Source organism: Mustelus asterias, chromosome 12 (genome assembly GCF_964213995.1).
Source record: "Mustelus asterias chromosome 12, sMusAst1.hap1.1, whole genome shotgun sequence".
NCBI classification, from domain to species: Eukaryota; Metazoa; Chordata; class Chondrichthyes; order Carcharhiniformes; family Triakidae; genus Mustelus; species Mustelus asterias.
Window position 1 is genome coordinate 6,510,703 of NC_135812.1, and position 18,017 is coordinate 6,528,719.

Below are 18,017 nucleotides of genomic sequence, written 5' to 3' on the forward strand. Positions count from 1 at the left end.
TGGTGTACCTATCTCAGGGTCTACAGCATTTCAAGAAGGCAGCCACCACCTTCCAAGAGATCCAGTTTGATGAACCATAGAGCCTTTTTTGGGTCTTATTTTATTCCATCCTTCCTCCTGATTTTCTCCTCTAATCAATCTGCATCTTCTTTAGGTTGGAGTAAAGGCTGGAGATTTGGCACAAACCTGGACTAATGTAATTCGCTAAGTTGTGCAAAACAGCAACTATGGTCACCAACCTTTAATGTTTTCCTTCAGCCAAGAACTGACTGACCTCTGCTAATCCCCTCATCCAGTATAATATGACTGAATTAGCTGTGACAAGAGATCATGATCCAAAAATACTAGTCTGTATATCTCTCCACAGATGCTGCCTGACATACCCAGTGTTTGTAGCATTTTCAATATTCTTAGTGAATGAGCGTAGCAGTAAAACTGTACTGTTCTAACACAATGACACTCCAATAAGTTATGTGCACTAATTTAACCTTCTTTTACACACACATACAAACACAAACTAAAGAGGACATACTTTAGTAGATAGGTTCAAGGTGAAGGGGGGGAGGTTTAACACAGATATCAGAAGGACATATTTCACACAGAGGGTCGTGGTGGCCTGGAATGTGTTGCCGGGCAAGGTGGTGGAGGCGGACACACTGGGAACGTTTAAGACTTATCTAGACAGCTATATGAACGGAGTGGGAATGGAGGGATACAAAAGAGTGATCTAGTTTGGACCAGGGAGCGGCGCGGGCTAATTGTTCCTGGTTTCTCGTTTCAAGGCTTCATTCTACGATCATCTTGCTGGTGCCAGTACAGAGTGAGACTGCGGATAGTTGGGAACCTGTCTCGGGGGCAGGGGATTCATATGGTGTTCGTGGAAGTGGAAATGACTAGGGTTGGGAAGCATTTTCCGATCGGGGCCATTGTGATCTCCTGGACTCGTTTCGATCGCCTCAGGGGGTCGGAGAGGAATTTCCCAGATTTTTTTTCCCCATATTGGCCCTGGGGTTTTTCACTCTGGGTTTTCGCCTCTCCCTGGAGATCACATGGTCTGGAATGGGGGGGTGGGGGTAAGTTAATAGGTTGTAATGAACAAAGCATCGTAGCTGTGAGGGACAGCTCGGTGGATAGGATATTGGTATGTAGATAGGCTGGAAAATTGGGTGGGGATCCTGGATTCAGGATTCAATCCTGGACCGGGGAGCGGCGCGGGCTTGGAGGGCCGAAGGGCCTGTTCCTGTGCTGTATTGTTCTTTGTTCTTTGTACTTCCAATAACCGGAAATTTGGTTGGTGGATTAACAGAAGAACTACAATAAGGTGACATAGCACATATGCAGGAACAAATCAGTGGATCAATCAAAAAATAAATAAAATCAATAATGCCAAGTGCAAGCTAGTGAGCTGATTTATTTTTCCTGGCCTTCACAAAGCAAGACCTCAAATTTTACCTTTTCATCTGTATGGTTCAATAAGATCACCCCTCATTTTACTAAATGCCTAGGGGCATAGGCCCAACTTGTCCAATCTTCCCTCATAAGATTAACTCCCATTACCACTCTCTCCACCCCATTAGTCAAGTGAACCTTCGCTGAACTGCTTCTAATGCAATTATGTCCGTTTTTAAATAACAAAAATGTACACAATACTCTAGGTCTCAGCAATGCCCTGTACAACTGTAGCAAAACACTCCTACCTTTATATACCATTCCTCTTGCAATGACCTTCCCAATGACCTACATTTTGTTTTGTGATTCATCCACCAGGACACCCAGATCCCTCTGTACTGCAGAGTTCTGCAATCTCCATTTCAATAACATGCTTCTTTTCTATTTTTCCTGTCAAAGTGGCCAAGTTCACATTTTCCACATTATACGCCATCTGCCAATCTTTTGCCCACTCATCTAACCCATCTTTCTCCCTTTGCAGCTCCGTATGTTCTCTGCACAACTTACTTTCCTACCTTTGTGCTATCAGCAAATTTAGCTACCATACATTTGATCCCATGACATTGATAAAAGTTGTACATAGTTGGAGCTCCAGCACTGAATCTCTGGCACTCCACTCATTATTTTTGAGTTTTGGTCTTAGACACTAAAAATATGTAAGCTTTGAATTCAGACTAGCTTAAAATGATATGCCTTGCAATATTTCCAAATAAGAGAACATTCATGCCTGAAAAAGGGCCCTAGGAACAAAAACTGAAGGAAACATAATTGTCAGAAAGGCAATAGATCAAGGCAATTGTGCCTACAAAGTCCAGTGGTGGGGCTGTTCCAGACAAGTAATATAGTTTAATAGCAGGAAGCTTCCTCATGACCTTGCTGATGCAATCTCACCACAGAAGTTCCAGCTAACTACTATAAACCTCTAAAGTCCACGTTGACAAATTCTTCAACAACTTTGTGGTTTAGAGGAAGCTGCTTTTGTTCTGACTCATCCCTGTCCAAACGGTTACTGGAAATGGAGGAGATTTCACAGAAGTCACGTGATCCTCCTAGACAAAAACCACACTCAGAGGGTGCAGTAATAGTTCACTGAGAACGCCCAGGGTTACACACACTGCAGCTGTTCCTCATTAATAAAAAAAGTAACCTAATTCATATTCTGAGACTTTTCAAAAATGTGTCTGCCAAATTAACACAAATGTTCCAGGCTTCACAATTGTCAATCTAAGTTACAGCTATGAAACTTAAGTTTCTACTTTTTTGTTATACATTTTTTCCTTTCACTTCTTAACATTATGAAAGAATGTACCCTCACATGGGAAGCCATCACCACACCAGCTTCTATACCATTTACAACAGTGCAAACCACAGAACATCTTAATTAAGGCTGAATGTTTGATCCAAAATAAGTTTTAAAGTTTTTTTTTGGAAAAGTTATCACCAGCTTTGAATTTTAATTTGAACCAGTTAAACCTTTGTAGTGTAATGTCAGTAAGAACTAACTATAGACCAAGAAATAAAACAGAACACGGAGTCCAAATGGCAGTCACGATCAAAGTGGCAATGTGGTTACATACAACAATTTTATCTTAAAGTGCAATAGATGCATTGGAGGTGGGGAAGATACAAGAACAGAATGAATAGCGGAAGGCAACGTGTTCACGGCACTAATGATATTCAGTAGTGGACCTTTTACTGCTGACATTCTTCCTGGTTACATATATTGAGCAAGTGACCAGATAGATATTCTTCATTGTGACACATTTTTACTGCCTCTGGCATTTGATCACAATAGTGATGCTTAGGGCAAGTGCAAGAACTTGCCAGACATCACACTATACCAATCACTTGTCCTACATGTGCTCTATTATGGGTTTGGCAAACTGACTTGAGACTCATGTCTTTGGAAATTAATTCACAATGCTCTAAAAGCATTCTCCCACTTCAGTACTAACTTTTTTTGTGTCAGCTTTCTGTATGAATAGGTCCTTGTTGAAATATTACTGGAGGGACACAGCAGCTGTCTAGTACAGTCTTATGCCCAAACAGCCATTTTTCAGGTTAAAAGCTGAAACTGAATTTTGGCCAGTTACTCAGCCACAGAGCACATCGCAGATCGGCCTGACCCTGTCCTCACCATAATGTTCAGCAAGGCTTCCCTAATCGCAATCAGGAGTGCACACAAGGACTCTCTTTTCCCCTCGACTGTTGCGTCTCAAATACTGCCAGGTACAGTAGTTTAAAACAAAAATCCAGGCAGCTGCCTGTGTTTAAGCATGTTCCATTCAACAATCTCCAAAATATGGAGGAACTGGGGATAACAATGTGAAAACAAAATGCAAAGGGTCGAAGGTCATTATTGATCAATGCAACACTGATCATCCCGAGAGAAACTGCCATGACCGGTAGTAGGGAAAGTATTAGATTTACTGGCTCTTGTACCAGTAGCCCATTTGAGAACTCAGGAGATTGTCTGTGAATTCCAATAATATTGACTAGAGTCTACTCTATTGAATAACTGTTTGACATCTTAATGCAATCTTCCTGGCTAAACCAAGTCAAAGGAGTGTATTGGATATCAACTGTTAAGAACATAAGAAATAGGAGCAGGAGTAGGCCATCTAGCCCCTCGAGCCTGCCCCGCCATTCAATAAGATCATGGCTGATCTGAAGTGGATCAGTTCCACCTATCCGCCTGATCCCTATAACCCCTAATTCCCTTACTGATCAGGAATCCATCTATCCATGATTTAAACATATTCAACGAGGTAGCCTCCACCACTTCAATGGGCAGAGAATTCCAGAGATTCACCACCCTCTGAGAGAAGAAGTTCCTCCTCAACTCTGTCCTAAACTGACCCCACTTTATTTTGAGGCTGTGCCCTCTAGTTCTAGCTTCCTTTCTAAGTGGAAAGAATCTCTCCATCTCTACCCTATCCAGCCCCTTCATTATCTTATAGGTCTCTATAAGATCCCCCCTCAGCCTTCTAAATCCAACGAATACAAACCCAATCTGCTCAGTCTCTCCTCATAATCAACACCCCTCATCTCTGGTATCAACCTGGTGAACCTTCTCTGCACTCCCTCCAAGGCCAATATATCCTTCCGCAAATAAGGGGACCAATACTGCGCACAGTATTCCAGCTGCGGCCTCACCAATGTCCTGTACAGATGCAGCAAGACATCTCTGCTTTTATATTCTATCCCCCTTGCGATATAGGCCAACATCCCATTTGCCTTCTTGATCACCTGTTGCACCTGCAGACTGGGTTTTTGCGTCTCATGCACAAGGACCCCCAGGTCCCTCTGCACAGCAGCATGTTGTAATTTCTTTCCATTTAGATAATAATCCAATTGCTATTATTTCTTCCAAAGTGAATAACCTCGCATTTGTTAACGTTATACTCCATCTGCCAGATCCTCGCCCACTCACTCAGCCTGTCCAAATCTCGGACATACTCGTAAAACGCTGGGTAGATTAAAGTACAAGTTGTTAAAAGTTACCAGTCACATATGGAATAAGATAAATCACAATGGCACAGCTGAAAGAAAGCAGTGGTTATTTGTGTTGTCTGAATATATTGAATTGACTGAAAGTTGACATGTGCATACGCAAATGCTTGTACATCCCATGAGAGCCAAGATTTGGATGGTTAGTATGATAAACAATTCTTCAAACCACTACTCAAAATACTCAAGTAGAAATCCAGTTAGTTATTAAAGGTGATTTAGAGACTTTGAATTTCTAAAAAATAAATTTCAAGAACAATTTGTAGACATTTTATAGACAGAGTTCATGTAGGCAATCCTTAGTTTCCTGTTGTTCAATAATCAACACAAAGGTTGAAATGGTGATGTATAACTGGTAAAGTCAATGGCAGCCTTTTTTTGGCAGTAGGGTAAATAAAGGAGGGAATACTTTCCATCGTACTTTCCTCTCCTCAACCAGGTTCAAACGTTACTTCCAGAGAACCTCTAGTTCTACTGGCTGAAAAAGACTTGCTTGAATGATAATGATAGCTGCTCTTCAGCTGATTACTACTCAATGAAATAGGATTCTGTATTCTTAAAGTTTAAAGTTTATTTATTAGTGTCACAAGTAGACTTACATTAACACTGCAATGAAGTTACTGTGAAAATCCCTTAGTTGCCACACTCCGGCATCTGTTCGGGTACACTGAGGGAGAATTTAGTATGGCCAATGCTAACCAGCCCGTCTTTCAGACTATGGGAGGAAACCAGAGCACCCGGAGGAAACCCATGCAGACATGGGGAGAATGTGCAGACTCCACACGAACAGTGACCCAAGCTAGAAACTGAACCCGGGTCCCTAGCACTGTGAGGCAGCAGTGCTAACCACTGAGCTGCACCACCTGCCAGTTGCCACTTCCTGCCCTCAAACACATCCGTAACAGACTAGTTCTGACCCAATAGTTTTCACTGGAATTATTTTTTCACAGGTTCTCTCCATACGTCAGTGACCACTGGTTGTAGCAGAAGCATACAGACAGACAGATTTACATAGCTTTTTACTGCCATCATTGCTCCCTGATCAAGTAAAGCAGCCAAGTCTCAATACTCCCAACAAAATGGACCTCACCATCTTGATTTACAAGCATAGTGAGCTTAATTTGATCATAAACCTGGGAGGTACATTCCCATGTCAGGGGAGGAATGATGGCAGTTAGAAGATATGTAAAGCATATCTGTACAAATTAATTTTAAAAACCTGACTCATACAAGATACCACAGTATCAGTGCTACATGCTTGTGTTTGGCTTTTAGTCATTTGGTGAATGTTTCACTGCTCATCTCAAAATAAGGGCAAAACCATTGTGCGTAATCTTGACTCAACATGCAGTAGCCAGATGAGTAATTTCATCTCCTGGGTTTATGCAAAACTCCTCTGAAAGGTAACCTATAATCAAAAGCTCCTAGAACATACTCATCTTACAACTACTTGCAAAACCAAAAAGAGAAACACCTCTTCCTGAAGTTGTTAGGGCAAGTTTTTTTTAAAAACAAGATAAGTTCTTTCTGGTTAGAAAGGCAGGCGACTGAGCGCCAATCCTGCCTCAAACAAGTTATGGCGGCCTACAGGCCGCATAAGATTCCAGGTTTGCTCCTTAGGTCTATGTCAATCATCTGGCCTCACCTGTGGCAGGTGCAGGGTGAAACAGTTTGTTTTTGACTAAATTTTGTGGGAGGGGACAATCATTCATTCAGGGTTTCCACTTCTAATCATCATAGTAAGCACTGCTTGAAATGTTTACGGCTTGATCACATGCGAGATTAGTCCCATGCCTGGCAGTAATAGCCCTACAATCAAATAGCTTGCTGACATTCACTGTTTAAGTTCACATTGAAAAACAGCCATTTTACAATGCAGCATAAGAGGACATCTACGTCCATGGAACCAGAGCCCGAGAGTTATCATCAGGAGCAAATGGAACACATGGCTCCAGTCAGTAGAGATCTTGGGGAGTACAAGTAGCCTCAACTAAATTCCATTTTAGGTACCAGTATACAAAAGCTTCCCACAATTTAGCAACAAATGGGTAATTCCAGAGAGGCAATGCAAGCAAATGGAGACAAAAATGTTACAATAGTGCAACTATGGTGTACACTGCTAGTGCAGAATTTCAGGAGTTTTATCATAGAATCCTACAATGCAGAAGGTGGCCATTCGGCCCATCGAGTCTGCACCAACCACAATCCCCATAACCCCATGCATTTACCTTAGCTAGTTCCCCCTGAGACTAAGGGGCAATTTAGAATGGCCAGTCCACCTAACCCGCACATCTTCGGACTGAAAGAAGAAACCAGAGCACCCGGAGGAAACCCACGCAGACACAGGAGGGGAATGTGCAGTCTCCACATAGACAGTGACCTAAGCCGGGTATCGAAGGCAGCAGTGCTAACCACCATACAATTGTGCCGCCATAGTGCACTTAGCTTTTTCTGGTCATGGTCAACTTTGGAACTGGACATAAAAATTGATAAAAAGTTTCTATTTTTCAGAATTAGCAACTTTAGAATTCAAAAAAAAATTTATGTAAAGTACAACAGGCATCCTACAATTTTTATTCCTAAAGTATTGCCATCATAGATATGGGAAATAAAAGCAACCCCGAGATCTACTGGGACATCAATAAAACCAGGATCAGAATCAAAAACCACACCATCCAAGTTCCAATTCTCAGGAGAGAAGTGCTGGTGGTTGAATCATAGTATCCATTGCCTTCCAAATTCCTTTCCCAAACTGGAGAGCAATTTGAGATGTGTAATCCATGCTATCCTTGCCATATGATGTCTACATTGCGTTAAAAAAACCGCAGCAGCATCAAAAAAGTATTCTCATCCCTCATTTCCACACACAGTATTATGCCTTTACGTGTTCTGCAACATTCAGATCTCAAGGAATTTGTTTTTTTAAATGCATAAACTAGCCCAACTTTTTTCCCTCCTCTCCACTCCACATCTATCTCTCCACCATTGAATTCGCTATTATGCATCTTCCAACTGCTGAGCTGAGTTGAAAGCAGTTCAACAATAGAATACATACATGTTGAGGGGTGTTTTGGGCCTATTTCATGTACTTGAGAGCTTCACTTCATTCAGAAATCATAACTTCTTTCACTTCAATACTGAATTAGACTAGTTACACATTAGGAACACTGTTCATGCACTACTGTCCCAAACCTAGAAGCCTACCAAGGCATCAAATAAATGGGTCACTCTCAGATTGGTCTTTTCTTTGCGGTGAGGTGGGGGCGAGGGGGCAGTTGGTTGTGGAAGATGGATATAAAAGAGAGACATTAGTCATTCAGTTTAGTCTGTGCTGCCATTCTTCATTTAAGCAGTCTAGGCAGTTCTTAGTAACGTCTGATCAGTGAAGCAACTCAAAACTTTCTGTGAAACCTTCCTCCGAAATGGATACAGTCATCATTACTTTGGGATTTGAATCTGGACTGGCTAGTGTATCAAATTACATATATCTGCATTCTGGAGATGAGAAGTACCTAGAAAAAAGCTATTTGGGAGACAAAATTGCAACAATTGACATATCAACTAATTCTGACCATACCACAGATCTAGCTCAGCTCAATTACTATGTCTCACTGCCCACAGACAAACACATGGGCAATCTGCGTCAGAATTGCAAAATCTTGCAGCCCAGCTACTGACCATTTGGCCAACTGTTTGTGCCAGCTCTCAAAACAATTATTTATTTAATGCCAATTCCTCTCCCATATGGTGTTCATTTTAAAATAAATTTGTTTTCAATTCTGCTTCTGCCATGGTTTCATAATTGGAGCCTTCCATATCCCCAAAATCATCAATGCAAACACTCTATCCATGCTTTGGATGATCTGATAACTTAGTAACTAGAAACGTAGGTATGAATTGAAAATTGACCTGTCATTGCATTCTTCAACGGGAAAAAACAATCTAATCCTATCTGAAGTAAGGAAAGGACTCAAGGGTGGGCATGTGGTTCAACTGGCATTATAGGGCAATGAACTTGTAAGAAAGATCGCCAGGTACTTTTAAGAACATTGTCCCAGAGTCTCAAAATTATATATTTTTTAAAAACAAAACAGAACACTCCAAAATATTCCACTTAATTTGTCAGAACATTTGTTTAGCATTTTACAACATATTTTTACTTGAATTTTAGCATTCACCAGGAATTTACTGCGAGTTATTCCTATCTGCTTTTTGCTCTCCAGTGCTGAAGGTCTTGATTCTTTCTTGTATATTTTTTCTTTAAATAGTAGCTTTCTAAAAATCAAATCACTTCAGAGATAGCAATGTCTTTAGGAGATTAACTTGTATATACTACTACTGCTTTATAATATTCTGGAATTGTAATTTATGTTACCCTGAGTTGAATGCTTTGATTAACCTCAACCAGAAAGTCTACTTAAAAGCTAGTTACACAACGAGTGCAGGAAAGCAGAGTGAAAGATTCTACTTGCTTTCTGTGCAGTTTTTAATCATCCATAATAATAACTTAAGAAATTTTAAAGGTGGAATTGTAATTCCCTGGCGGCAACTCACTTCTGGCTGCCAGTTAGTCAGCATTATAAAAAGCAACTGCAGCCTGTAAAACAATAACTTTCCCACGAAGATATGAACTGCTGATAAACTCCTGTCTATCTGAGACACCAGGGGGATTGATTACTGGAACTGTAATAATTAAACAATTACTTCATTCAGTAAAAATCTGTCCCCATCCTTCAATAAATAAACTCACCTCTGCACTCTGATCATGTTCCAGTATTTCCTCAAACTCCTCATCGGTTTCTGTGCCCGAGAGGCGAGCTGCTCGGGCCATGAAGTAGGGAGGTAGCTCTCCTATTGCAGTACCAGCACCCTGCAAGTTAAAAAAAAAGCAAGAATGATGATTCAAGGAGTATATACATATGTATAAATACGTAAATGCCAAAATAAAAATAGTTTAGTCCAGAATAACTGTGAAAATATTTAGCTGGCTCAACATTAAGGATTTACTGGCTTTACATTGTGTCCGGGACACACCAAGTGCAGATAAAAGGGAAAAAAATGTTTTAAATCTTAAAATAAACAGAAAATGCTGGAAATGCATAGATCAGCCAAAATCCTACTTTCTCTTCCAGTTGCAGATCAACATGCTTGTGATTTGTAAGATTGTCGCCTCTGCTTCCCAAAAGATACCAATTTTAACTGGCAAAAGATTCCAAAATTCTGTTCAGATTTTTTGACTGAAAATTATAGCCAACATTAGTATTGATGGAATGGAAAACATGACTTGGGAAGAGGCGATACTTAAATAACCAAAACTGGTTCAATTGTAGTGTCTGGACCAGCGACTGAATCAAGGTTGACATTATTTTCAGGACCAAATAATAATAAAAAAGCACATTGGATGCCTGTTGATATATCGAATATCATATAACTAAATCTCTTCAATTATGGCATTTAAAAAAAAAAGTTCTGTTATCTGCCTTATTTGTCTGCAGGAAAAAGCAGAATATTAAGATAGGAATCTTTCATATTCTTCTTCTGGTTGTGAACTCCACAACCAGAAGTTTCCAAACTGGGATACATAAGTGAACCCAATGGAGTTCAAGGTAACCTTGTACAGACAACCTTGGGAATTCTGTATTTGATAACTTAATCTGTTCTTTTGGTTCCTAAAGACTAATAGACTTTTAGTGATATGGTGATGCAGTTTTCCTCTAGCTAGCCAAAGCTTTTTTTGGGATGCAAGCTGTCCTTGGAGTACGTTAGTATTTATAAAGGTGTGTGTCAATATTCGTAAGGACATCTTCCACACTGAGGGGTTTAAAAAGCACTATTGTAAATATCAATTTTGTCACAGGGTGGATGAAATTCTAGATAAGGCACGCTGCAGCTGTTACTGGCTCCCAGTATCACGTGGTAGTTGTTTCTGGATTGCAGTTTCACTTAAAACAAAGCTTTGCACATACACCAGAGTCTGGTTTATTTCACTGGCTAAGCACAAACATACATTAAACCTGTTCACAGTATAAGACATTTCCCTCCTCATCTTCAATCTGATTAATCGCATTTTATTATTGAAAGTTACCAATCTGAAAGATGATCAGGATTTTTCAGGGAATGCAAAATGTGAAAGAAATATTTGTGGGTTTCTCAAAGGAGGTAGAACATAATAAAGATTTGTGCAGACATAACAAACCTAAAGTTATTCGTGTACAAAAAATTCATACAATTTGCAGTACAACTTTGCCAATTCACCATGAATATACAGAAAGTTTGGTTTTCAATGGATCTGTGAAGCAAGTTTATAATTAATGAGTCTCTTGCAGTTGCCCAAAATCATAAACCCATTGGGAAATATGTTCCGATCTGCAGAACACTGAGTGCCAACATGCTTTGCCTTCTGGTTACAAAGAAGAGCTTCTAAAAAAACTGTTACATTCTCAAAATGTAAAATGGCAGTGGGTGGCTGTGCTAAATGAGTAGTTTATGTTGATTGGGTCTCCAAGAATTGGTGCCAATCTATCATATAGATGCTATAACCAGTCTATTAATGCAATAGAAGTTAGCACAGATGATTTATGCTTAATCTATATGTTAACCTCTGCAGCTAACGTCATGGAATAGACTCCAATCTGGAACTTGGGTCTATTAGCTAAGCTGACACTCCAGTGCATTTATAGAGAGTGGTGCATTGTTAAGAGATGCAGTCCTTCAAGTGAGACATTTGAAATCTTGCTTGCCTGTACCACTCATAGCATTACTCAAATGCATGGAGTGAATTTCTCATGATATTTTGATCAAGAAGAATCGCTCATGGCTATCTGCTAAACATTGATAGCACAAAGTGACTGCTGTGTTTGATAACACAGTTTTACAAATCTCTGGTTAGGCCCCTGCTGCAGTAAGGCTTAAGCACAAAAATCAAAGCCATCACTCCAGTGTAGTACCATTGGAGCTGATGCTTTCCGATCAGATATTAAACAGAGGGCCTCTCTACCCTACGAAAGATCCCATGGCACTATTTCAAAGAAGAGCAATGGGGTCAATGGCCAATATTTATCCCTGAAAGAACCTCACAAAAAACACATTATCTGGTCATTATTTCATTGTTATTTGCAAGGGATTGCTGTGTGCAAACTAGCTGCGCAGTTTCCGATATCAGATCAGTGATTACACTTCAGAATTACTAATTGGTGGTAAAGCACACTGGACATCCTGTGGGTATGAAAGGCACTATATAAATGTAAGACTTTCTTTTTTGTGTTTCCAATACTGGACACCTTGCTTTGGGAAGGATGTCCAGGCCTTAAGAGAGAATAAAGAGGAGATTTACTAGAACGTGCAGTACTCCAGTGATGTGGTGAGATGAGAGAAGCTGGGGTTGTTCTTCACAGAGTGAGAAAAGGGGAGATTTAATTCAAAATCATTAAGGTTTTGATAGAATAAATGAGAGATTTCCCAGTGGCAGATGGGTTGGTAATCAGAGACCACAGATTTAAAGGTAATTGGCACAAGAACCAAAGATGAGGAACATTGACTGCATTAATTAAAAACAATCTTTTCTAGTGGCACAGTGGTTAGCACTGCTGCCTCTCAGCGCCAGGAACGTAGGTTCGATTCCCGGCTTGGGTCACTGTCTGTGTGGAGTTTGCACATTCTCCCCATGTCTGCGTAGGTTTCCTCCGGGTGCTTCGGTTTCCTCCCTCAGTCCAAAGATGTGCAGGTTAGGTGCATTGGCCATGCTAAATTCTCCCTCACTGTACCCGAACAGGCACCGGAGTGTGGCGTCTTGGGGATTTTCACAGTAACCTCATTGCAGTGTTAATGTAACTTGTGACTAATAAATAAACTTTAACTTTACTAGGAACTTGTACTTGCATCAAAAATTATACAATTACATCCAATCAAAAACTACACTTGTTTCATAACAATGTGAATTAATAATGCTTGAAAATTGTTAAAAACTACTTGATAAATGGTAACATTAGCGGTCAAAGAATGTTGTAGGTTACAAGGTAAATCAGTGCAAAAATAGTTTTTCTTCTAATGGAGACTGTTCAATTTAAATTAGTTCAGTTGGTAATTTCCTGACCTCTGTTGGATTCCAGTATTATGGACGTGAATATATAATCTAGCCTAAGCAGTACTGTACTGATTGAGTTAGAGGTGCTGTCTTTCAGATGAGCTGTTAATCAACATCACAAAAACGGATATTGGTTCACTAAAACATTGTTGTTTGTGGGGTTTTTTGTTGCACATAAATTGTGCCACATTTCCAGTGATTAAGCTTCTAAAGTACTTAATTTGCTGTAAAACACTTTAAGAGATTGTAAGGTTGTGAAGGGTGTTGTATACCTACACGTCTTTTTTCCTTTCTTTAAACTAAGGCTCCATTTCCTACTCACTCAGACCCAAAAGTTTCCATGGCCCCATCTGCAGTTCACTTCATCTGTTAGCAAGCCATTCCTCCCTCAACCAACACCACTGAAATCAGATTAGCTGGTCTGACATCCTTTTATAGACAACTTTAATAAAGATTCTGCTCATAGTTGTCAATGTCTTATCAATTACATTGTTAAGGAAAACAGCTGATGAGTATATGAACACACATAAATAAGAGATGGTTGGGACACGGAGTGGATGTGAAGAGTGTTGACACTGCAGTGTCTTAGTTTTGACTTCATCAACTGGCACAGGTTCTATTAACATTGGCAGCAGAGGACGATTGGCAACAACGATGAATTATTTTGGAGAAGACTGGCTGAAACCAAATGTAAAGTCTCAAGGTATGAGTTTCCATCGTTGTTCAGTGGATTGAACCTTATGACCAATGGAAGACTGAAATGGATATGTGGACAGGGGTTATGCCTTACCAAAGAAAAGGCAAGATACTTTTGCTCCCCATCAGAAGCAGGATCACGTGCAAAATATGTTCTGGACTGGAGTTAGATTCTCAGAAAGAGAAATGCCTTTGGAAAAGACGTGTGAAGTTTTAAACAAAAATTTCTAGGGAAACATTCATTTCCAACCATTTTCATGGCACCATTGCGACATTCAGCGGTAACACAAAAAATGTGGAGAGGCCGGCGTTGGACTGGGGTCGGCACAGTACGTAATCTCACAACACCAGGTTAAAGTCCAACAGGTTTATTTGGTAGCACGAGCTTTCGGAGAGCACTCACCTGATGAAGGAGCAGCACTCCGAAAGCTCATGTTACCAAATAAACCTGTTGGGCTTTAACCTGGTGTTGTGAGACTACTTACTGTGCCAACACAAAAGATGGAGGATTCAATGATGCTGGCATCTTGAGACCATTTAGTTATAGGCCGCAATCATCACTATGAAAGAAGAGCCATAAACAAAAGAAATGAGGATGGAGATCCTATTGGTAGCTCTAACAGTTGACAGGAATTGGGTTATCATGGCAGGCAAATGAACCCCAGGAATAGCTGAGGAGTGCTCAACAGCTGTCTCGAAATATCATTATACGCGGAACTGTCTGAAATGGAATAATAGGGATTTTGAAATGACACATGACCAGGAAGGATTGGAAGGGGAAGATGACAATACTGATCGGTCAGAAGTAATTGCACTGCTCACTATAAGATTTAGTCTGGCAATGCACATTTTAGTTGCAGACTCCTTCAATTGTGCTGAGTTATACAGATGTCCACATTATATGGAGTGGATTCTCTAAAGTGCGAAGTAAGGTTAAGGAATATGAAAGTTCTACTTGGTTCGGATTCTGGGACAATAACATGTTAAAGTCACTAGAGAGAGTGCAAAATAGCTGGGTTAAACCATTTTATCAGTACAGATCATGTAGCATCCAGTGAAATATCCTTCTGTTTAGGTCATCTATGAAAAAGGTTCAAATGAAATTAGATATGGAGCACAATAAGGCAATTTAAGAAATCTGTAAATTTACAGTTTACACAATTGGGATATTATTGTATCTCCTTAACAAGACCTAATAATTTCTAATCCTGATGTTAAAAGGTGTTGCTGATGTTTAAAGAAAAAAAGACAAACTGTTTTAAAACTACATTGGCAGTTTGCCCATCTATCTTGTCATAGGTTAAAAATTCTACAAAAGGATGCAGGGTAATGGATGATTAATATACTAAACTTATAGAAGAGATCAATTAGAAATGTTAAAAAAAAGTCACCACCACCACAGTCCATAGCGAGTCTCTTATTAGCAAGAGACTTTAATAAAATTGTAGTAAAGGACATAAATGTATGGGATACGGACAAAAACATTTTTTCTTACACTTCTTAGACATGGAAACTAGATTCAGCCTAGTAACAGTAATATATAATAAAGACAAAAAGTTAATTGTGAACAAGATAATGGAAAAATAGACAGGAACTGGACTGGGACTACTGGCTCTATTCCTAACTGACAAAGGAGGGGAACTTCCCAACAATTAATTTAAAAGTACGTGTGGAAATACAAACACAGCAAAAGAAAGTTCCTTTGGTAATGGGATTTCTGAAATAAATCGTGCAGTATTTGATGAGATGCTTCACAAAATCTTAGCGAACCAACTGAGCTTTAAATTGACATCTAATCTGGCATGGACAGTCCTTGTGAAGAATTCACTTCAAATGGTTGGGGGGCTACAGTCCTCATCAATTTAGTTTATGGGAGAAATCCAAAAATACTTTTGGTGATGTGGAATCATCCCCCAAAAGGGATTACGATTAGTACAATTTGTTTCTGAGCACTTTAATGCAATGTCCTGCATGCAGGGAGAAAAGGTGTTTATCAAGGCTGAGGTTTAAGAGAAAATTTGGTGAGTTTAACAACACTGCATAATGCCATTGGAAATAAATCTCAATCAAAGGACATGGTCTATTACAAAAGAGAGGAGCAGGAAGAATAGGAAGGGCTGAGTAAGGATATAGGCAGTGATGGAAAAACAGTAATTCTACAATATGACAATCGAACTGTTAAGGTATATCCCTTGAGGCTAACTAACACTGATTATACATTAACAGAATCTGAAGAGGCATCATGCAGTCCACAGACAAGCATTGGCACTCATAGAAACAATAGATATGAGAGTGTATATATACTGAAGGAAATCCTACACAAGGGGCAATCTGAGAAACGTCTGTTATAAAATGTTGTGGACAACCATTCTCTTTGGACAAAGCGTGACACTGAAAAAAGGTTGAAGATTGAACTTGCTAGCATAGAGGAAATGTTGGAAAGAGAGGTTTCCAAACTTGGATGGTTGGGCATGCTTCAGGCTGTATTATGATGTTGAGTCACAAGTCATTTAGTGGTTTGTATACATTTATGATGGAGATGAAGTAGAGGTCATCGGATTTTATGTCTTCTGTGTGGCTTTCTTTAACGTAGGTGGCTAGGCCACATGTCTTGTTAGCCCTGCTTGCAATGAGTTGGTATCCGGGAATGTGGGCTTGACAGCTGGAGCGGTCCACGAAATGGGTTTCTTGTAGACTGACTGTGTCCATATTCCTGTCAGAGTTCTTTTGCAAGTAGCTCAAAACCCAGGATAAACTGGAATCCCATAATTCCTATTGGAAGACACCTCTACAAACAGATGACTGCCCCACCTCTTGATGGCACACCTCCTGGTTGACGTCAAAATTCACCAACCAGAACCTGATAATTGACCCGTGGTAAAGTCCCAGGTTTGAGCCTTCCACAGAAAATCTGGACAACTCTCAATGTTTGAGGACAGGCCAAGGAGGAAGTGGCCACTTGCTACACAAGTGGAACATGAGGAACAACTGAAATTGTGACTGTGGCCATCCAAGTCAGACCATCACCCAATTTCCAAACTTTGCTCTTGGAGATCATTCCTGGTGGCATTACAACCATTTGTACTGCATTAGCTGAAGCCACTGAATAGATTGTTAACTTTGATATTGAACAATAACTGCTTCCTCAGCATATAAATTTTTAAAAATTAAGATAAAACATGCACAAAGTCATGCATATTTTGCTTGGAAGCGTGCACTTCCTGTGGTCATAATTTTGCTTGTGTTTTTGTGCCAACATTTACCGTTCAAAATTGGCACAATGCTTCTCATTAATTTTCTATGCTTTCAGTCTAGTTGAAGGTTCTGGCCACCAGGTGACATTGCAGAACGATTTTCTAAAGTGCCACTCCAATTCCATCACCACCTTACAAACAGTTGTTTAGAAATGTTCTTCTGGCCATGGACAATTTATCCTATACTAAATAAAAATAATGACCCAATGTAATTTTTAAAAAATAGATATCCCAACTCAAATGGTACTCACTCCCATGAGCGATCTACACTCATGGTACAAATGGTTAAAAAAAAATTGATTTATAAATGGTCTTCTCAAATGATTTTGTGCATTGCAATTTCAGTAGAAAGCATGCTTAAAAAAATAAAGCTGCAAAAGATCACAGGATGCCAGAGCAACAGAACACTGCACCAAAGAGGTAGGATGTGTTTCCAATTCTCCACACATTTCCAGGCTTGGCTACTCTGGGTAAAGACTCAGTGTTGCAACCTCAATGGCCTGAAAAGTTCGACAACTTCGGCCACTCGCCTTTGGCTTCCAACTTAAGTCACCCGAGAGCAGGTCTTCAACCCATCTTTCAATAAAAGTGTGTGTGGCCCAGGGAAACATCAGGAAGAGGGGAAAATACCCACAAAACCAAATTTCCATAAATGGCACAGTAGGTGCTGATTATCGCCAAAAGGCTACAAGCCAAGGTAAAGTGTTAGATTCAATCTCTGGACGGTAACGAGTTAACAAGCCTCAACATTCCCAGAAGCAGTGAAAGGTAAAAGAGCGGATTGCTAACTTATGATCCTTGCTAGAACCAGAGTGGACAACAGGTAGATAATGATAATTATCTACAAAAGAATTAGGGAGGAAAGATATTGCAAAAATATTACATTATCACAGGTCTTCAAGGAGATTTGATCTGCCTTATTCAAATAGGGTTACTCTTTTCTGTTGTTAGTCAGTTCTATATTTTTTCAAAACATTTATCAGGAAGAACCAGAACTTCCTTTTGCAACCCTCACAGGGAGTTAC

General features: G+C 39.9%; 1 protein-coding gene across 3 annotated transcripts in view; it reads right to left on the minus strand.

Annotated features, from left to right (window-relative positions):
* Positions 1 to 18,017, minus strand: part of vmp1 (vacuole membrane protein 1) — a 158,008-nt gene that overhangs the window by 46,892 nt on the left and 93,099 nt on the right. For all 3 annotated transcript variants that reach the window (XM_078224649.1, XM_078224648.1, XM_078224650.1), the window contains exon 8: positions 9,710 to 9,829. In XM_078224649.1, coding sequence (XP_078080775.1) covers positions 9,710 to 9,829 — 120 coding nt within the window. The remainder of the gene's footprint in view (positions 1 to 9,709; positions 9,830 to 18,017) is intronic.